The 22,168-nt window shown below is 46.6% G+C and overlaps 1 protein-coding gene across 7 annotated transcripts; it reads right to left on the bottom strand.

The window, feature by feature from the left end:
• Positions 1 to 670: 670 nt before the first annotated feature.
• On the bottom strand, positions 671 to 20,223 carry GINS4 (GINS complex subunit 4). Of its 7 annotated transcripts, none has more exons than XM_017961976.3 (8): positions 19,945 to 20,216; positions 19,101 to 19,215; positions 12,925 to 13,011; positions 12,069 to 12,182; positions 9,572 to 9,669; positions 9,343 to 9,431; positions 7,402 to 7,492; positions 863 to 1,005 (listed from the first exon to the last, which is right to left on the bottom strand). In XM_017961976.3, exons 2-8 carry the CDS (start codon positions 19,194 to 19,196, stop codon positions 963 to 965), a joined length of 618 nt encoding a protein of 205 aa, XP_017817465.2. In that variant the 5' UTR covers positions 19,197 to 19,215; positions 19,945 to 20,216; the 3' UTR covers positions 863 to 962. The 7 variants fall into 7 exon arrangements, with proteins under 7 accessions (XP_021797950.2, XP_017817465.2, XP_021797949.2 ...); XM_021942257.2 differs by lacking the exon at positions 863 to 1,005 and adding an exon at positions 4,110 to 4,253; XM_003902684.5 differs by lacking the exon at positions 863 to 1,005 and adding an exon at positions 6,920 to 7,310 and having other exon boundaries at positions 20,003 to 20,211.
• Between the last annotated feature and the right edge of the window lie 1,945 nt (positions 20,224 to 22,168).

Raw genomic sequence — 22,168 nt, 5'->3', positions numbered from 1 at the left:
ATTAAGGCAAAATATTAGATTGAAACTGTAGGTATTGTAAGGAGATCAGAAACTATTTAAGGAAAGACACAAGGAAGCTGGGAGGGAGGCAGGAGGCACACAAAGTGGCTCTGAGTTCCTGGTAGGGAGGCCGGGAAGGGGAACAGATAGGACTCATTTGTCTGATAAAATGAACCATAAAGTTTGAAGATACAAACTTTTACTTGCACTAAATTCTGAGAAAAATTTATTACAGGGATTCTTATATAGAAACAATGGATATGTAATTGATAATACCTTCAGTTGTAATTTTCAGAAAACATGGAAATGTTATTCACATGGCTGTCTCTTTGCTAAAAGCAAAGAACTAATACATTTATCCAGAAATACTGACTTATGGGATCCAGTTTGATACAGAAGTAAAAGTTGGACGGCTGGGCGTGGTGGCTCACCCTTTAATCCTCGCACTTTGGGAGGCTGAGGTGGGTGGATTGCCTGAGCTCAGGAGTTTGAGACCAGCGTGGGCATCATGGTGAGACTCCATCCATCTCTACAAGAAATACAAAAATTAGCTGGGCGTCGTGGTATGTGCCTGTAGTCCCAGTTACTCCAGAGGCTGAGTCAGGAGAATTGCTTGAACTCTGGGAGGCAGATGTTGCCGTGAGCCAAGATCACGCCACTGCACCCTAGCCTGGGCGACAGAGCGAGACTCTGTCTCCAAAAAAAAAAAAAAAAAGTTGGAGAACCAAGAGAAATTGACTAACGAAACAGCCCTTAGGCTCTCTCTTGTGTTAGTTGTTAAACTGTTGAAAAGAGTGTGGGCAGCAGCCTACTCATGACCTCACTAAAGAGGACCCAAAGGGTACATGTTACGTTGTTGACTGGAGATCAGAAAGCTTCAGATTCCAGAAGATGGCAAAGTTGATGATCTTCTACACAAACAAGGGAGGCCTGCTACAGTCTCACCTGGATTGAGGGCCAAATCACTCGTCCGGAGGTTGAGGGCAGCCACATCTGCAAACAGAACTGGGAGTGGACGGCACACACTTTAACACGTGAAGCTGGGTGTGGGAGAGGCCATTTCTCACTGTTACTTTCATTACCTATTCTGGAAGTGAGATTTCAGGCCGACCAGAAAGCTGTGTGTGCCCAAATCACTCCAGTGTTTCTCATATGAAAACTTGTACACCTTAATTCCCCAAAGTTGTTGGTGGGATTTAAACAAAGATAAAATAGTAAAACTGTAGGTATTAAAAAAGAGATTATAAAATATATAGGGAAAGAGAAAGGATAATTTGACCAGGAAGCTGGGGTACTGTGGTGAGCTGGCGCTTATCTCACAGGGTCGTTATGAGGATTAACCGAGATAATTCGTGGAAAGCAATTTGCCTATTGTCCAGGACACAGATAAATATTAATCTCCTTTACTGTTTCCTTTTCTGTAGGCAACAGGTAACCACTGAAGCTTTTTTTTTTCAGATGGAGTTTCGCTGTTTTAGGCCAGGCTGGAGTGCAATGGCAAGATCTTGGCTCACTGCAACCTCCAGCTCTGGGTTCAAGTGATTCTCCTGCCTCAGCCTCCCAAGTAGCTGGGATTACAGTCACCTGCCACCATGCCCAGTTGATTTTTGTAGTTTTAGTAGAGATGGGGTTTTACCATGTTGGCCAGGTTGGTCTTGAACTTCTGACCTCAGGTGATCCGCCCACCTCTGCCTCCCAAGGTGCTGGGATTAGTCATGAGCCACTGTGCCTGGCCCACTGAAGCTTTTTAAGAGGCAATGAAATGGTCAGAATTCTGTTTAAGGAAAATTATAGGTTCAGTGATAACAGAAGCAGCAATTTGAAGTTTAAAGACATTTACATTTGAGTTGGCAACAACTTTGGGTCCCAAGTTGTTTTAAGCCACTTAAGAGGCTTAAAACATTCATATGCAAATCTCTGAACCCAAGAAAATAAATTCCTCTTAACCCTAGGCCTGGCCGTTAGGAAAATCTTTTTCTGAGCCAAAGAATCTCATACTTTTAGGTTTACACTTTAAGACATTTTCTCAGGATTAATTGTAAATTCCTTAGAGGCAAAAATAGTCATTTACTTTTATTCTTATTTCCATAGAAACTAATAGAACTGGACAAGAAGCAAGACTTAGGTTTAATTGTGTGCGGACTTTATTTCAAGTGGTTTTCCTTGTCTTAAGAAGCTAGGCAGAATTTGTCAGCATTGTGTTATGTAGAATAGGACCTGGTTAAAACAGAAAACTATGTTGAGAAAAATGCCACCTCCTCTAAAGCAATGTGAATGGAGTTGGTTATTCCCTCAAATGAGTCTTTTTGGAATATGAGAACTCATTCCAGTGAAGCTGTCGTTGCCGAAAACATTTTTGGATCTTCTTTTCTTTTGTGGAAAGAAAGATTACAGTAAGATGAAAAGCATGTACTCAGGTGCCCTGGCCTCACTGGGGTTTGATCACATCTCCTCTACTTAGAAGTGATGTGGCCTTCAGCAAAGGAGTCTGGTATCTCGACTCTAAAAGGGGGATCTCAGATGCCATGGCTCATGCCTGTAATCCCAGCACTTTGGGAAGCCAAGGCAGGTGGATCACTTCAGGCCAGGAATTTGAGACCAGCCTGGCTAACATGGTGAAACCCTGTCTCCACTAAAAATATAAAAATTAGCCAGGTGTGGTGGCACATGCCTGTAGTCCCAGCTATTCAGGAAGCTGAGGCAGGAGAATCACTTGAACCTGGGCTTGAACCCGGGAGGCGGAGGTTGCAGTGAGCCGAGATCATGCCATTGCACTCCAGCCTGGGTGACAGAGTGAGACTCCGTCTCCAAAAAAAAAAAAAAAGAATCTCATATATATATACATATATTTGAGACAGAGTCTTGCCCTGTCACTCAGACTGGATTGCAGTGGTGCAATCATAGCTCACTGCAGCCTCAACCTCTTGGGCTCAAGCAATCCTCCTATCTCAGCCTCTCGAATAGCTGGGACTACAGATGCACATCAGCAAGCCAGGTTAATTGTTTTATTCTTTGTAGAGACAGTCTGTCACTATGTTGCCCAGGCTGGTCTGGAACTCCTGGGCTCAAGTGATCCTCCCACCTTGGCCTCCCAAAATTGCTGGGATTACAGGTGTAAGCCACCAAGCCTGGGCCAGTACATCTCTTTGTACACCAGTAGTTGTTTCTTAGCCATGGAATGAATACGATTTTTCAGAAATAGCCAAGCTATTTGAAACCAAATCTGTTAAATAAGTACAGAATAGTGATTTTGCTTTTTTAAAAAACAAAGGTTTTTTGGACAATATAACGAGAGGGCTTTCATAGCTAGTTGATTAGATACATGAGAAAAATCAGTTCTTACAGAATTCTAAATGGGACATTTGGTTTCCCAAGATAAATTACTTAAAGGACACTATATGAAGAATTGACATATGATGTGTTTGCTTAAAAATGCACTCTGCGGCTGGGTGTGGTGGCTCATACCTGTAATCCCACCACTTGGGGAGGCCGAGGCACGCAGATCACTTGCGGTCAGGAGTTCAAAACCAGGCTGGCCAACATGGTGAAACCCCATCTCTACTAAAAATGCAAAAATTAGCTGGGTGTCGTGGCGTGCACCTGTAATCCCAGCTACTTGGGAGGCTGAGGCAGGAGAATCGCTTGAACTCAGGAGGCAGAGGTTGCAGTGAGCTGAGACTGTACCACTGCACTCCAGCCAGGGCGACATCTCAAAAAAAAAACCAAAAAAAAAAAAAAACCACCAAAGCACTCTGCAAGCTTACTGGCTAACTCTTGTACATTGCAGCTGGGAAAGTTTGATGCCTCTGAGGGCGATGCCAAAGCCAGGTGGGCTGCTGCGGCATGAGCATGGAGTAAACGCATCAAACTTCATCACAGATGACGGATGATGACTGCGGTGGGAAAACCCACACAGGGACCTGCAAGCACGTCTCAGGAAGAGCTGTCTTACTAGGGGCAAACTTATGGTAAAGGATCATGCCATCATTTGATAAAATGTTCTGTCATGCTTTTAGCAGCGAGTTTTTAACAAGAAAGCAAAACACTCACCATGAACCAAATGTTAACATCAATGTCAACCGAGTCACATCATTTCCTGTTCCACTTGGTTTTGAAATTCAACTTCTCCTTTATTTAAAAATGACATATCAAAACCAGTCTTCTTGAAGAGGTAACTTAGGAAATGGAGCAATTTACTGTGGCTTTAGAGGATGTAAAGGGCTTCGTGCAGTCGGACACGTACAGGGCAGCAGCTGGAGGCACGAAGACATAGGGCCATCACTCAATGTGGTCCCCGGGCCAGCAGCAGCTGCACAACGTGGAGCTCCTTAGAAAGGCAGGATCCTGGACCTCACCCTGTTTCAGAACCCACATCTTTTTTTTTTTTCTTAATTTGCAAAAATTTATTCATATACAAATGTGCAATGTCAATAATATGACCAATTAGGTTTGTTCTTGAAACATTTTCAATTGAACAGGAATTAAGTGCTTTTGAAAAGTGACAAAATGATCATACAGTGAAGATGTCTCTTTATATCAGGTACTAACTCTTGATTTTACTCTGAATTAACTATGACATACTAAACGAACTTGGGCTTCTGGCAGAACCTACATCTTAAGGTGAGCTCCAGGGGATAGGTAAGCACATTAAGGCTTAGGAAGCACTGTTCTAGGTAACAGCTCAGGTCTCTGGGCTTAGCACTACAGGGAGAAGGTGACTAGGAAATGGAGACTTGGGTTCTGATCTCAGGCTTACCACTAAATACTTGCTGTTTCCCATTAGCCCTGCCTGCTTCACAGGACTGTGGAAGACCAAATGGGATCCTTATTAACAAGGTTCTGTAAGATCTGGGCCCAGCCTGTCTCAGACCTTATCCTGTACTACTTTCTATTTTGAGTAGGGCTTTGTAGCCAGGCTGACCTCAAGCAGAGCTTGTTTCTGCCTCAGGACCTTTGCACAGGCTGTCTTCTCTGCCTGGAACACCCTCCCTTTTGACCTCTACACTGCAGTTGCCTCCTGTTAATCAGATCTCAGCCTAAATGTTGTCTCTCCAGTGAGACCCTCCCAGACCACCCAGTCCAGTGTCCCCGGTAAGTCTAACTCTTTAACTCTCTGCAAGGCACTTCTCACTCCATCCAAGCAGGGACTGAATGTCTTACTCCTGGTTCAAGGCACTGGTGCCTTGAACTATGCCTGGCACACTGTGTGCTCAACGCACATTTGTTTAATGAGTCGCTTAAGGCGGTAAAGACACTGCAAAAAACAAGGGACTGCACGAGTATCAAATACCTTTGTCAAGAAATAAAACCTCCCCAAGCCGTGTGCGGTGACTCAATTCCAGCACTTTGGGAGGCTGAGGTGGGTGGATCACCTGGGGTCAGGAGCTCGAGACCAGCCTGGCCAACATGGGAAACTCCATCTCGACTAAAAATACAAAAAATTAGCCGGGTGTGGTGATGTGCATTAGCTACTCAGGAGGCTGGGGCAAGAGAATCTCTTGAACCTGGGAGGTGGAGGTTGCAGTGAGCCGAGATCATGTCACTGCCACTCCAGCCTGGGCAACAAGAGGGAAACTCTGTCTCAAAAAACAAAAAAGAAAAAAAAAAAACAAAAAACACCTCCCTTGCCTTCCCCTACTGATTTCTCTTGGAAATGACAGCAATGTTACCCTGATTACTCTCGCAGCCCATATCCTGCAAATGGAAATCTGCCAACTTCATCCAGGAAGAAAAGATGGAATGCAGGTTTTTTTTTATCGCATTTCAAGGAACGATCATTCATTCACTGCCTATACATCCTTCCTTCCAGCATCATTGTGAAACTCTGCATGCATATTAGGTTAATTTCATCCACTCCTCTTGAAAAAGTGAAGGACTTAAACCAGAAAAGCGGCCACAGAGGTCACAATACAGGATGGTTAACATCACTCTGTTAACAGTGCCTTGGCCAAGGACAGCCAGATGGCCCGGAGGCTGGCCTGGCAAAGCCGCTGGAGAGTTGGGGAGGGCTGCGGGTTAACAGCAGGGAGCACATACTTCATTAGACTACAAGCCGGGAGCCGTCCAGAGGTGCCTTCTGCCACAGAATGGAAATTTAATAATGGTTTATTGGTTTAGTTGTGATTTTCAGTTAAGCATGACAGAAATTGGTTTTAAGTCCAATATTAGAGGTTCTAAAATGTTAGTTCACACAGTCTAATGATGTATGACGGGAGAAGGCCACAGCTGTTTTCTTTAATCTATTTACAATCTTCCCAGCAGAAAGGCTAAATGAACTCTCATACCATTATCAGGTCAGGGCTAAATGCAGCCCCGATCACAGGCAGTGATGCCTTCTTATGAATTACCTCTGCCTGACTTCCCTTAGCTCAGAAAATACTACAAAGGGAAAAGGCGTGCTGAGAGCCTCTGCTGCTCCGCCAAGCATACAGAATAAACAGAGCAATGGCCCCATCTACTGACACAGGCTAAAGCGGCACACAGGACGTGCGGCAACACAAGCAATCCTGCCTCAAGCTCCTCTTCACGCCTGTGACCCACAGCACTGCTGAGGAATGTCTGATGCCTAGTGAACTACTTTATTATTGTCCTCAGGCACAAGGTAATACGAGGGGTTTCTAGTATTTTCTCTAGGGTTCCAGGTCTTCATTCCTGTGTATGCCATTTTTTTTTTGAGACGGAGTCTTGATCTGTCGCCCAGGCTAGAATGCAATGGCACGATCTTGGCTCACTGCAAGCTCTGCCTCCCAGGTTCATGCCATTCTCCTGCCTCAGCCTCCCGAGTAGCTGGGACTACAGGGCCTGCCACCATGCCTGGCTAATTTTTTGTATTTTTAGTAGAGATGGGGTTTCACCGTGTTAGCCAGGATGGTCTTGATCCCCTGACCTCATGAGTTTATACCTAGTTTGTTTTTTTTTCGAGACAGTCTCGCTCTGTCACCCAGGCTAGAGTGCAATGGCACGATCTCGGCTCACTGCGACCTCCTGCTCCCAGGTTTAAGCGATCCTGCTGCCCCAGCCTCTCGAGAAGCTGGGATTACAGGTGCACACCACCACACGCGGCTAATTTTTTTGTATTTTTAGTACAGATGGGGTTTCATCATGTTGGTCAGGTTGGTCTCGAACTCCTGACCTCATGATCCGCCTGCCTCGGCCTCCCACAGTGCTGGGATTACAGGTGTGAGCCACCATGCCTGGCTGTTTATGCCTAGTTTTAAATTAGCTGGACAGCTCCAGATGCAACCAGAGGTGCAATGGTTTTGTATCGGATCAAGTGCTGTGAGCCCTTTTCCAGGTCAATCACGTAGTCCCTGAAAAAGAGGGAAACATATTCGCCTGTAGAGCTCGGCTGGCCCTCCAATGGGAGGAATGTGCCCACTGTGAAAGACGCACGCCACTCACCTCTGCTCATCTGTGTCTGGTTCTACTAGTATGTTTTCTTGTCGTTCTCTCACTCTCAGAAACACGTAAGAATCTAGATCTGGTTTGGGAACTGCCAGGAAAATAATAATGTGATCAGGAAATGCTCGGCCAACAAAGTCAACCAAGGAAAAGTGGCTGGGAGGTATGGTACACTCAGGGTTTAGATAGGAGTCCAGCCCTTTCCTATTCTTCTAAGATGCAGACAGAGTGGCTGACCAGGGAGGGAACTGGACACGGATTGGGCCTTTTGTTTTCCTCAGGCAGCCTCAGCAAAATGACCAATTCAGGGTTTCATAAGTCTGATATGGGTCTGACTTGCAGCTGGTGTTATGGGCTACACTGTGTCCCTGAAAAATTCATATGTTGAAGCCCTAACCCCCAATACTTCAGCATGGGACTGTATTCGGAAACAGGGCTTTTAAAGAGGCAATTAAGTGAAAGTGTGGGCCCTAATCCAATCTGACTGGTGTCTTATAAGTAGAGAATAGGCCAGGCAGTGGCTCATGCCTGTGATCCCAGCATTTTGAGAGGCTGAGGCTAGAGGATCAATTGAGGCCAGGAGTTTGAGACCAACCTAGAAAACAATAGCAATACTGTCTCCACAAAAAATTTTTAAAAATAATAGCCAAGCATGGTGGCACATGCCTGTAGTTCCAGCTACTTGGGGGGCTGAGGTGGGAGGATCACTTGAGCCCAGCAGTTCAAGGCTGCAGTGAGCTATGACAGCGTCAAAGTACTCCAGCCAGGGCAACAAAGCAAGACCTTGTCTCAAAAAATAAAAAAACAAAAAAAAAAAGGGCGGCGGGAGGGAGGGGACTAGGACACAGAGACTGGCATTAGTGATCTTACGGAAGTAGCCTGAGAGTCTGCTTGCCCCTTGCCCTTTGCCCCTTCCCTTCTCTGTGGCGACATATGGAAGGCGCCATCGATGAGGAACAGGCCCATGGCAGATACTGAACCTGTCGGGGCCTGGATCCTGGACTTCCCGGCCTCCAGAACTGTGAGTAGCCCAAAGGGACTAAGACCTTGTTCCACCACCACAGGGGTGGCTGTGTGGCCCCCAGCCCCAGCACAGGCTGGGCAGAGATGAATTTCCAGGGCTTGGGTGCACTGGAGCTCGTGGCCTTGGAACACTAAGCTCAGCTTGTAGACAAGGCGGGCTCCAGACCCCTGGAGGGCATTTGATTTGGTGTGGCAATTTTGCCTGAGGCAGTCTTGCTTGGATCTGGCGCACTGTGAAACACTGAGGAACATGGGCTTTATCCTGTAAGCCAGGGGCCCCCGGTGGGTTGATCCACGGTTAAGCGCTCTACCTATACCTCCCTTTCCTTGCTCAGCAGCCCTCAGGAGCCGGTGCAAAGAGGCCCGTGGAGGGGCTCCGGCCAAGCTGCCCTTCCCCGGCTTCCCTCCCTCGTCTTTCCATACCCTCCAACCTGCTCCCTCTTCCAAGGCCACAGGGACTCAGTGGAGGTCTCCCTAGCCTCCTGTTTCAGCCCTCCCCTCCAGCTAGGCGGGCCCTGCGCATTCTGGGACCTGTGAGGAAGAGACTGCCAGCCCCTCAGAGCAGGGGCAATGTTGGCGTGGGCTCTGCAGCACTGGTACTCGGGGCTGCCAGCACCTCGCAGAGGCTCAGCAGATGGCTAGCTACTGAAGGTGAACGCAGCTCCATGCCCGAGTCTACAAGCACCAGTGCAGTCACGGGGCTCAGCCCACCCCAGGGAACATGGAAGCAATGCTCAAATGACTACCATTGGATCTGCTTTCTGTTTTGTTTTTGGATTTTAGCCAGAACCCTTCCTCTCCTTTCTGTTTATCTACATACTTATTTTCCCATATTTGGGTAAAAACAGTGAAGAGAGGATCCTACCCTGGGACACCTGAGGATGGGTGGGCCACCTGCAGGGAGAATGTCCTGTTTACCTGCCCGAAAGAGGTCCACCTTCTGTAAGTTAGGGGGCATGTGCTTCAAGGCGACATTTTTCAGATAGGTCTCTGTGTTCACCATGAACCTGAAAGACATGGATTCAAACTGCTGTAGTGTGCACAGCTGATGGACGTCCAAGGTTAGCAGGCAGCAGCGCACAGCCCTCGAGGACAGGCCTCATGCTGAACCAGCCAGGTGCCCCATGCCGACAGCTCACTCACTCACTCTCTGGCAAAGGCCAACTCTTCCGGGGAGAGGCTGGAAGGCTCCCCCTCGGGCCGGGTTTTCTCCTTCTCAAGGACATGAGGGAAAAACTTCTCTATCTGTGAGGATAAAGCAAAATCTTCATGAAAACGTTGGTAAAAGTCAAAGACAAGGATGTGGTTAATATAAAGAGGGTTTACACAACTCTCCCGAGGAAGGACGTGTGGTCTGGAGGTGGGACAATGTGGGTAGAGAGGCACACCATAAGACACGGGACAACATCTCTGAGACACCCTTGCAGGCAAGCTGTGGACGTGGGGCTGGGGGACAGCTTGGATTGGGAGACTCCTAAGTGGCTGAACAAAGAATGCTGACTCAATGGGTAGATGTCAAACTGTAAGGAAGTCTTTGGTGAGAGATCCTTAACACAGTCTAATTAATATTCACATAAGGTGTTTTTTTTTTTTTTTTTGAGATGGAATCTCATTGTGTTGCCCAGGCTGGAGTGCAGTGGTGTGATCTTGGCTCACTGCAACCTCCACCTCTCGGGTTCAAGTGATTCTCCTGCCTCAGCCTCCTGAGTAGCTGGGATTACAGGCACCCACCACTACACCCAGCTGATTTTTGCATTTTTAGAGATGGGGTTTCACCATGTTGTCCAGGCTGGTCTTGAACTCCTAACCTCAGGTGATCCACCTGCCTTGGCCTCCCAAAGTGCTGGGATTACAGGCACGAGCCACTGCCCCTTGGCTGGTCATCACCAGCTTTTGGTCATCAAAAACCTTATGTGGGCCGGGCACAGTAGCTCATGCCTGTAATCCCAGCACTTTGGGAGGCTGAGGTGGGGGTGGATCACCTGAGCTCAGGAGTTCGAGATCAGCCTGGCCAACATGGTGAAACCCTGTCTCTTCTAAAAATCAGGCTGGCATGGTGGCAGGGGCATGTAATCCCAGCTACTTGGAAGGCTGAGGCAATAGAATCACTTGAACCCAGGAGGGGAAGGTTGCAGTGAGCTGAGATCGCACCACTGCACTCCAGCCTGAGCAACAGAGCGAGACTCTGTCAAAAAACAAAACAAAACAAAACACAACACTCACAACCCAGCAAATAAAAAAACAAGGGGGCTGATGACATAAAGTATTAAGAGACAGCTAATACATTAGGTGACAAGATCAGGATCCAGAGACAAGGGAAATGGCCCAGTTTAATAAGATAAAGTTTAAGAGGAATAAGTATCAAGCCCTACACTTAAGGAGCCAAAACCTAAGCCGTGCAAGTAGAGGACAATGACTGGATGGGATAATTATCATATTAAAAGGGGTTAGCGTCCATGTGAGTGAAGAATGAGCTCAGGCAGCGTACCTGTCAATATGCTAATGTGATAAATATGCTAACGTGATGTGGTTGGCATTACTACCAGCTTAATAATCAGAATAAGAGAAATGATCAGGCTGTTTTTCACAAACTTGGTCAAACTACAACTGGGATACTGTGTTTAGTTTTAGATAGTGTAACTTAAGAAGGATAAAGACAAACAAGAATCCTTTTAGAGACCAGGAGAGTAAATGGTTTGAATGGCTAAAATGTGTGCCTGAGAGAAGACTTCGAGGAGACTGTGGGCAGTCTTCAGATAGCTGAAGCATTCTCGTGTAGAAGAGATAATTTATTTTATTTGTAATAACTAAAGAGACACATAGAACCAAATGAAATGTCAAGGAAGTAGGAATTTCTCAGGGTTATAAAATAGGAATGTTTTGCAATCTCTTTTCCTTTCTTTTTTTTTTTTTTTTGAGGCGGAGTCTCGCTCTGTCACCCAGGCTGGAGTGCAGTGGCACGATCTCAGCTTACTGCAACCTCCACCTGCTGGGTTCAAGCAATTCTCCTGTCTCAGCCTCCAGAGTAGCTGGGACTACAGGTGCCTGCCACCGCGCCCGGCTAATTTTTTTATTTTTAGTAGAGATGGGGTTTCACCTTGTTGGTCAGGCTGGTCTCAAACTCTCCTGACCTCAGGTGATCCACCCTCCTCAGCCTCCCAGTGCTGGGATTACAGGCGTGAGCCACCATACCTAGCCTGCAATTTCATTTTTGTAAGTTAGATAGCCACAAAGCTGTAGGCGAATGTAAGTCATCCTGGCTCATTTGACATTGACGCTGGCCATCTGACAGGCAAAATAATTTTGGAAACAAGTTCTCCTCTAGTCAGCATTCCCTATTCACCAACGCCAACGACTCTCCCTTCAGCACCGTCATGCTGTAATGCAAGGGGGCACCATTCACTCAGCAGGTAAACAGACTAAAAATGTGTGCGGTGTTCCCGCAGTGGGCAACACATGCCTCTCTGTGCTTCTGCGGAGCAATCTCTCGCTCTCCTTACACTTTAGCTACACTGATATTGGGCTCTCAGCAGTGTCTTCAGGTCCTGCACCCTCCTAGGCCCCAGTCCAAGTTCTCCCCAGGACATTCAGTCTGCTTTACAGACTGCGCTGTCTCAATGCCTCCAGGTATCTCCACGTCAAACCTTCATGAGGCGACACCGCAAGTAGCTGCTGAGGACGTAGCGGATCCTCTCCATCTCCATTTGGTGGATGCTGACCTTCAGGTCCTCCCTTTTGGCTCTCCTGAGATTTTCCTCCTATTAAATGAGAAACTAAGGTTTATAAAAAACATGATGTTCAACCATCATCATTGGCAACGTTGAGGACCCAGACTATGTTTCAGTCCAAGGAAAACAAAAATATCATGTGAGTTTTCATTTTATTTTATCATTGTATAAAGTGCAAACAATAGTCATTTACTTTTAGAAAATGACCATTTGAACAGAATATGTTCAGCCAGAGGGTTCCAGAAGAACTCCAGTCTGATTGTAAGGGAGATAATACAGCACACAGAAGAAACTTCCATCGGGCCTAAAAAGCAGTATTAAAACACCAGCTGAGAAACTGTGAAATATCCACATTTCACAGCTTCTCTGAAGTTGACAACGATTTAGACTTAGATAATCTAGGCCAGGGACCACAAACTCAAATGTCTGCAGGGGCCAGGTTAGGAGGCTACAAGAGAAGGGTGGGTAGTCAGGGACTGTGGGGAGCAGGGAGTACATGGATAGGCAGCTCTCATAGGACTGCTCTGGTCAACTGTTCTCATGCAGAAATGCAGGATATTAGACTTTTCATGGGAAGCCAATATCCAGATATTTACAAGAACTCTCAAGCTTGATAAACATAGATAACTAATTCAATGTTTTTTTTAAAGAACTGGACTGTGGGTTGGAGCCAAACAAAACAGATTTGCTATCAGACCGCAAGCTCTCAGTGTGCTCATCAAATGCTTTTACCTTTCTGCTCCTTTGCCAGCCCAAGACCAGCGACTCTTACCATGTGCTCCAGCTGTTCCATGACACATTCTACAATCTCAGGCTTGCTCTCCAGCAGCTCAGGGGCAAACTTTTCATTCATCCAGGCCTAAAAGACAAATGCCAGAAAAACCAAGCATCATCCACCACAGAGCTAAACAACCTTGTGAGTCAGCCCAAGTCCCACAAAAACCAGGGACGGTGCAGGCGAGAAAACGGTCTGCCCACCAACTGGAAACACTGAAGCTGTTTTGAAGACAAACTACGTTTAGCAATTGCTTTCTCATGTCCTGTTTTAGTTGGGAGGATATGTTCATAACCTTCTATTCAACTGACACACAAACCCTTGCTTACTTCAGTTAGTATGACGCCCAGTGCTGAGAGTGACACCACCTGGTGTTCAAACCGTGGCTTTGCCAGGCAGCCCAGGCACACTGTTACTCCACCAGCTCCTTCCTCCCAGGGAGCACCACCCCATGTCTATTTAGAGAGAAAGCAACAACCCACCAATCCACACAGCTCTTCATTCCTGAAGCTCAGAGCACTTCACAAATGTTTTTAATTCATCATCATCATATCGCAGAGAAAATGGATATAGTTATCCTCATCTGATTGAAAAAATACAGATTGAGTAATTTACTAATGGCCCCAAAGTATACAGGATCATAATAGAAACAGGCGCTCATCTATTATGGAGTTTCGGAGCCAGAGGTTAAAGCTCTAATTTATGACTCAGGCCCAGCTGTTTGGTTCATTTTAGAGACTTCTAAGGCTTAGAGAACTGAAATATCCCTAAGTGACTGACGAAAGCTACACTTATCTTTCAATTACAGGAAATGTAGCTTTAGCATAGCTCAGAATTATATGCTGACCAGGCTCAACTTATTTTTTTCTGATGTCCTTGAGTGTCTGCTTCTCTCCATGATCACCATCAAGACACATGACCAAATGCTGGGCATGGCCACTGTCATAAGTGTTTGTGCAGAGCCTGAGCATCTGCAACAGTTCTGCAGACTGAAACAAACAAACAAAACCCTGCATAATGCATGGGAAAACATCGTATTTTCTGACGGGCTTATTAGGAGCAGTATTTCTTTTTGACTGATTTTTATTAAATACTGAATAATTTTTATTTACTTATTTTTGAGGGACAGTCTCACTCTATTGCCCAGGCTGGGGAGCAGAGGCATGATCCCAGCTCCCTGCAACCTCTGCCTCTCGGGTTCAAGCGATTCTCCTGCCTCAGCCTTCCAAGTAGCTGGAATTACAGGCATGTGCCACCATGCCCAGCTAATTTTTGGGTTTTTATTAGAGACAGGGTTTCACCATGTTGGCCAGGCTGGTCTTGAACTCCTGACCTCAAGTTGACCCACCTGCCTTGGCCTCTCAAAGTGCTGGGGTTACAGGTGTGAGCCACTGAGCCCAGCCAAATATTGAATAATTTTTAAAACTAGAAGAACAAGCTGGGCGTGGTGGCTCATGCCTGTAATCCCAGCGCTTTGGGAGGCCGAGGTGGGAGGATCATGAGGTCAGGAGATCAAAACATCCTGGCTAACCTGGTGAAACCCTGTTTCTACTGAAAATACAAAAAATTAGCCGGGCTTGGCACGCCTGTAATTCCAGCTACTTGGGAGGCTGAGGCAGGAGAATTGCTTGAATCTGGGAGGCAGAGGTTGCAGTGAGCAGAGATCGCGCCACTGCCCTCCAGCCAGGGCAACAGAGCAAGACTCCGTCTCAAAAACAAACAAACTACGAGAACAATGACAAGTCCCTGTGTGTCCCTACCTCCTCAGAGGTAATCACTAGCTTGAATTTCGTGTTGAATTTCCTTTATGGTTTCACTACATTTGTTCATATCTCTATAGAATACCTCTCAACTGTTCATGACAGGATATTAAAAGAAAGTGATAGTGCTTGTCTGGTACACTGGGGTACCATTGGGGACCACTTCATTTATATTATGAAATTATGATGATAAAGTATAAAACATTAGGTGGAAGTTTATATTAGTATAAAACTTTCATATAAATCTTTCCAAAATTTTTACTGAGAAACTTGTATCAAAATCCAATCTTTTTTTTTTTTTTTTTTTTAAATCAGGTTTTACACTTGAAATGGCTACATCTGGTTTCTGGTCACACAGTGGCACGATAATGGCTCACTGCATCCTTGACCTCCCAGGCTTAAGTGATCCTCCTGCCTCAGCATCCAGAGTAGCTGGGACTACAGGCACATACCACAAAGCCTGGCTAATTTTTAAATTTTTTAAATAAAGATGGGGTTTTACCATGTTGCCTATGGTGGTCTTCGAACTCCTGGCCTCAAGACATCCCCCTGTATCAGCCTCCAGAAGTGCTGGGATTACAGGCTTGAACCACCGTGCCTAGCCCCTGATCAAAATTCTAAATACCAATCAGTTCATTATTGCTATAGGCTTAAGTGTGTCCCCTCTCAAAAATCTACCTAACTTCCAGGACCTCAGACTGTGACTATATTTGGAGATGGGGGCCTTTAAACAAGTGATTAAGTTGCCATAATCCAGTAAGACCGGTGTCCTGATAAGAGGTAATTTTAACACAGACACACACGAGAGGGAAGACCACGCAAGGACACAGGGAGAATATGGTCACCTACAAGCCTAAGGCAGAGGCCTGGGAAGAAGCCAACTATGCTGGCACTTTGACCTGAGCCTCTAGAATTAAGAAAATAAATTTCTATTTAAGCTACCCAGTCTTTGGGATTTTGCTCTGCAGCCATAGCAAACTAAAACAATCATTAAAATGAGCAAATCTGCACTACAGGTAATAACTTTTAAATCACTTTTTACAGGTATTAAAGGGTATCCTATATATGCTCCCAAAGCTGTTCTCATCAGTGGCCCTGTCAGGCTGTCCCTTTGGCTGTGTCACACAGCATAAGAGACAGGATCTGGCTGTGGCAGCCATGCAGGTGGTGGGTCACTTCCTTGGCTGCACTCAGGGCACTGCACTGGAACATCAGGCATGAGATGTTACTCTAGCTCAACCACCGGCAAGCCACAGCGGTGCTGTCAGACCCCCCGCCGCCCATCCTCTAGCTGCCTTTCAAGGACCCCAATGATGCTCACTTGAAAAAGCAACCAGCCTGGGGCTCTGGCTGTCCTGGAAGGTGCAGGGGTCCACACTGAGGCATCTGTGGCACAGCAGTGTGCCACATCACCCAAGGGTGGTGGCTCTGCCTTGAACAGTAATTTTGCAAGTTTGAACTTTACATAAAGTTTCTTTGGCAGCTCATATTTTATGGTTGTTATTGTTCTACATTATGTTCCTGTTATTCATGCTGTTTCAGGAGTTATTTTACTCATTTTCACTACTATTTCCACTGTACATGGTATATTTTCTCAATGCTATTTATTTATGGTTATCTAGGTTATTTTCATTTTTAACTATTGCAAGCAATGTGTGAAAATACGGTAGATGTCTCCTAGAGTATATGCGGAAGTTTTCACTAGGTATGTACCTGGGGGTGGAATTACTGGACCACAGGTATGTGCACCTTCATCTTTACTAGACAATAACAAATTATTTTCCAAAGTGATTACACCTATTTACATCCCATGGCAGTATGTAAGTGTGCAAATTGCTCTACTTTTTTTTTTTTTTTTTTTTTGAGACAGAGTCTTGCTCTGTTGCCCAGGCTGCAGTGCAGTGGTGTGATCTCGGCTCACTGCAATCTCCACCTCCTGGGTTCAAGAGATTCTCCTGCCTCAACCTCCTGAGTAGCTGGGATTACAGGCGTGACAACACGCCCGGCTAATTTTTGTATTTTTAGTAGAGATGGGGTTTCGCCATGTTGGCCAGGATAGTCTTGAACTCCTGACTTCAGGTGATCTGCTCGCCTCGGCCTCCCAAGGTGCTGGGATTACAGGTGTGAGCCACCGAACCTGGCCTGCCCTATATTCTTAATTTTTTTCTTTTTGGGATAAGATCTTGCTATGATCCTCAGGTTGGTCTCAAACTCCTGGGCTCAAACGAACCTCCCACTTTGGCCTCCTGAGTTGCTAGAACTACAGGCATGAGCCACTGCGCTCAGCTGCTCTACATTCTTGCCATACTTTACATTGCTCACGTTTTTCAGTTCTTCCAATCTGATAGATATGAAATGATATCTCATGATTTTAATTTTCATTTTCCTGATCACTAAAAATGTTGAACATCTTTTTCATATGCTTATTGGCCATCTTGTTTTCTTCTTCTTCCAGGTATCAGTCTGTATTGGGCAGTCTGAAAGAGTTGTTTATGTACTGTGGATAATCATCTTGTGTCAGCTACATATTAACATTTTGCAAGTATCTTCTCCCAGCATGGTGGCCTGTCTTTTCACTCTAATCCAGAAGTACAAACAGGCAGGGCACAGTGATTCACACTTGTAATCCCAGCACTTTGGGAGGCGAAGGCAGGCAGATCACAAGGTCAGGAGTTTGAGACCAGCCTGGCCAACATAGCGAAACCCAATATAGTGAAACCCCATCTCTACTAAAAATACAAAAATTAGCCGGGCGTGGTGGCGCAAGCCTATATAGTCCCATCTACTCAGGAGGCTGAGGCAGGAGAATCACTTGAACCTGGGAGGCAGAGGTTGCACTGAACCAAGATCATGCCACTGCACTCCAGGAATGTATCCCTTTTTTCTTTTATGCTTTGTGCCTTTTGATTTTTGTTTAAAGAACCCTTTCCTAATGAACAAGGAACTCTTATGCTGTTCCACAAACTAGGTCTGTGGGTGGATTTCAGGGGATCTGTGATGCCCTGGAAGTCATATGCAAAATTCTGCATGGGTGCATGTGTGCGTTATTCCGGGATGAAAGACCAGAGTTTTTACCAGTTTCTCAAAAAGGTCTGTGATATAAAAACAGATTAAGAATCAGTGCTAAATAGTAAGGATCATCATATAAGGTATAATTCAAAAATTATTTTAGTTCGGTTTTGGCATTCATGATATCATGTATGGCAGGGAAGAGTGAAGAATACTAAAGTCGCAAACATGAGAGAGCTCTGGAAAGGGGCAGTTAGAGCAAGAGGGTAAGGATAATTACTATGAACAGCTCACGTCTAGTGAGTGCTTACCACGTATCAGACAGCATGCTGAGTACACAATTATAATTCCACATTTAATCAACCCAAAACTCTAGGAAGGAGACACTATTATCATCTCAATTTTATTTTATTATTTTTTTGAGATGGAGTTTCACTCTTGTTGCCCAGGCTGCAGTGCAATGGTGGGACCTTTGCTCACTGCAACCTCTGCCTCCCGGGTTCAGGTGATTCTCCGTCCTCAGCCACCTGAGTAGCTGGGATTACAGGCATGCGCCACCACGCCTGGCTAATTTTTGTTTTTTAGTAGAGATGGGGTTTTATCATGTTGGTTATGCTGGTCTCGAACTCCTGGACCTCAGGTGATCCATTCACCTCAGCCTCCCAAAGTGCTGGGATTACAGGCTTGAGTCATTGTGCCCGGCCCTACTATCTCCATTTTATAGTCAAGCAATGGCTTGAGACAAACTCCCCAACTTGCTTAACATCACGTAACAGAGTCGTGTCAGAGACAGATTTAAATCCACATAGTCTGAACTGTTACCAGAGCGTCATGAGATATAAGTGTAAAGAACGCAGTTACTGGCACATGGGAAATATGCAATAAGTCAGAGCTATTATAACTAAAAGGAGAAATATTTCAGAAAGGATTTTAGATAAGCAGTGGACATATGGAGAGCAGATGACTCAAGAAAAAAACATGTGAGAAAAAGGAAGAATATGACGAGTTATCCCTTACGGGCATTTCAGCATTTTCTTGCTGAACAGGCATTCTCCAGGGAAACAGCAGATGTTCAAGGGACTAAGGTAAAGAAGTTAGCAGTCCCACCACACCTCTACAGTTCCTGAAAATATCACGTGGATCTTGCTCTGTGAACTGTTCACTGAATGTGCCCAAAGCTGTCTCTTACTGACCCCACTTGGGAATGCTGTGTTTGACATGATGAGGTCTCTAACAGAGGATGTCCTTCCTGCTTCCCGTTTCCATGTAGATGGTAAGATCCAGTCCCTGTTCTCCTGAAATAAGCCCTGAATTCCATTTCTTCATTTTGTGATCCCTGATATTCACAGATGAACTAAATAAAAAGGCTGACTGGAGCAAAGGGATTCGATCTGAGATGCTTACCTGCTCCAACCTTTCAATGAGCTCTGCAGGAGTTAGAACCACTTCCTCACTACCCCCATCAGAGTCCTGTCCCAGGAAATCCAGTTCTTCGGTCATCTTCTCTGAAACCAGGAACCTAATGAGAAGGAAAGAACCAATACTCTGCAATGCATTTTCTATTTCTTTGCAAGAATAGACATCTATCTGGAGAAGGGAAAGGTTTATTGCGGTTTCCTGCGGTTGTAGAGGCCCATTAGCAAGTGGTGAGAGAACGCAGGGACTCTAGTTTTCCAGTATCTGCCTCTTCCTCCAAGGCTCAGGTCAGGTATCCGTTTCTCAAACAATCCTCCCCTTTATTACTGCCCACCAGGAACTGACCACCTATCACATCATACAATCACTATTCATTTCTTTGACTTCCCAGCAGAGGTCCTGTTCCTCAGGGACGGGGTTCGTTTCAGTTCACATACGAATCGCGCCTCTGCTCAATGCCTGGCACTAAGCACTGGGGACGCAACGACTTGGGGAGCCCCTGCACTCAGCACAGTGCTTGACTCCTAGCAGGCACTTAACATTGTTGGGAGCTGGCCGGGCTCACGCCTGTAATCCCAAGATTTTGGGAAGCCGAGGCTGGAAGATACCTTGAGCCCAGGAGTTCAAGACCAGCCTGGGCAACATAGGGAGAGTCTGTCTCTATAAAAATGAAAATTGTTAGGAGGATTAATCAATGCTAATTTCCCAGAGCCACAAGGCCCGGCGACATTAGACCAGTCGGCGACTCCAAAGGCCTAAGGAAGTGGATGGCGGGGACGAGCAAAGTCCCCGGGGTCGCAGGGAAACTGCCAACATTCCCCTCCCCTTCTACCTCTCAGTGCCACCCACACAGGCCTTCCTTCGCCACAGAGGTCCCACTCGACGCTCACTCGGGGACCTGGGAGACAGCGAGGCACTCCACAGCAGCAAGCGGTAAGGACGGGGAGTTCGTGGGGACGCAGTCGGGGAACCTGGAAGCAGGAAGACAGCGGAACAAACTGCTCAAGGCCTTCCGCAGATGAACCCGAGCCTCCAACTTCTCAGCTCCCGCGCTACTCTCGGAAACTTTCCGCCTAGGCAGGACGTCATCGCGCACGGGCGAGATTGACCAGTCAAGGCGCGGGGGGGAAGAGAGGGGCGGTCTTCTTGGGCCCGCCCACCCGAGGGGTGGGGACAGTCTTCGCGGCTGCTCGCAGTCCCAGCAACCGGTGGACACTAAGCGGCTGGAGGCTGGTCCGGGTGGACCCCGCCCACCTGAGTCGGCGGTTCGGGTCTGCGGTCCGGGTTGCACTACTCACGAGCGTCGGGAGGGGGCGCCCCGTACCGTGGCCAAGGGGAGTGGCGGTGTCCGCCCCGGGGGGTCCCACCCAGGAGTGTGCTGTTGAGAGCCGGCCGCAGCAGCCTCTTGGGTCGTCTCCACCCACAGCTCCCGTGGCTCTTTGGGTTCCTCCGTCTTTGCGGGGTTTCAGCTGTGGTCACTATGGTCGGTGCCTTCAGAATCTCCAGTACATTCCTTTTTATCTTTCTTGAGACAGGGTCTTGCTCTGGTGCCCAGGCTGGAGTGCAGTGGCACCATCACAGCTCACTGCAACCTCTGCCTCCCGGGCTCAAGCGATCCTTCCACCTCAGCCTCTGGAGTAGCTGGGACCACAGGCCAGCGCCACCACGCCCAGTTACTTTTTAATTTTTTTTTTTTTTTTTTTTTAATGTAACTATGAGGCCGGGCGCGGTGGCTCATGCCTGTAATCCCAGCACTTCGGGAGGCCGAGGCGGGTGGATCACGAGGTCAGGAGATCAAGACCATCCGCGCTAACTCGGTGAAACCCCGTCTCTACTAAAAATCCAAAAATAAAAAAAATTAGCCAGTAATCCCAGCTGCTCGGGAGAGTGAGGCAGGAGAATCACTTGAACCCGGGAGGCGGAGCTTGCAGTGAGCCGAGATCGCGCCATTGCACTCCAGCCTGGGCCACAGAGCGAGACTCCGTCTCAAAATAAAATAAAAATAAAAATAAAAATAAAATAAAATAAAATAAATAAAAAATTGTGGCGGGGTGGGGGAGAGGAGTTGTGTCTCCCTATGATGGCCAGGTTGGTCTCGAACTCAAGGACCCAAGTGATCCTTCCACCTCTGCCTCACAAAGTGGCTAGTGGTTTTTGAAGCCTGGGATCTGACGACCAGCAGCAGCATCGCCTGGGACTCCGCGACGATGCAGATTCTCAGGCCCCACCCAGGCCCACTGAATCAGAAACACTGAGGGTATTTCACTAGACCCAGGCCCTCCCGGTGACCCTGACGCAGGTGAGGTTTGAGAATCACTGCTTTGGGGCAATGCTTTCAACTCAGCTTCTGGAGGGGAAAAGCAAAAAAACCCATGTCTGTATATTTATATATTTTTTCCATCTTTGTGTGATCCAGTTTTTCTTCTCTGAATTGCTGATTCTTTTCTCTTTGCTGTCCTGCATTTTCTGTGCAAAGCGTTGCTTCTGGCTTCCCTAAAAGTGTCTCTTCTCCATCAGTCTGAGGGCTCTTTGTGAAGCTGCCCTGTGATGTCATATTGATTGACTAGTAAAATGATTGGCTAGTATAGGATGATTGTACCTGCCTGATTACAATCCTGTTTTAAAAATGACAATAGAATAAGCTGAGTGAGAGAGTGGGCATCTTTACAAAGGGTGTGTAAGCTGGGGCGTATCAGCACGGGATTCCCAGAAGGAAGGGACATTTGAACTGGGTCTTACAAAATGAATTTTGTGAGTGGCAAATAAGTGGTCATTTTAAGGTCTGTTTCAACGCTGTGTTTCAATGGTTTGGGCATCCCGTTGTTTTTGGTTTGGCAGAGTGTGTTTCCCAAACACAGCTGTTCTGACATGGATCTCACCCCACATACCCTTCTTACCATATGACACTGACACGCCTTCATCAAGAGGTGAGGTCTATGTTCTCATGTTTTGTTTATTTAGAGACAGAGTCTCACTCTGTCACCCAGGCTGGAGTGCAGTGGGGCGGTCACGGCTCATTGCAGCCTTGACCTCCCTGGGCTCAGGTGATCCTCCCG

Source organism: Papio anubis, chromosome 8 (genome assembly GCF_008728515.1).
Source record: "Papio anubis isolate 15944 chromosome 8, Panubis1.0, whole genome shotgun sequence".
Classification (NCBI taxonomy): Eukaryota; Metazoa; Chordata; class Mammalia; order Primates; family Cercopithecidae; genus Papio; species Papio anubis.
Note: the sequence above shows the minus strand (reverse complement) of the source record. Positions and strands in the feature narration are given on the sequence as shown.

What these genes read in the sequence shown, in the direction of transcription:
- GINS4 (XM_009212958.4), bottom strand. Translation starts at nt 19,196, where the DNA reads ATGACCGAAGAACTGGATTTCCTGGGACAGGACTCTGATGGGGGTAGT. An exon ending in TCATTGAAAGGTTGGAGCAG is followed by an intron (nt 13,012 to 19,100) that starts GTAAGCATCTCA and finishes TTTGTCTTTTAG; the next exon opens with GCCTGGATGAATGAAAAGTT. An exon ending in GGTGGACCTCTTTCGGGCAG is followed by an intron (nt 7,493 to 9,342) that starts GTAAACAGGACA and finishes TTTTCCTGGCAG; the next exon opens with TTCCCAAACCAGATCTAGAT.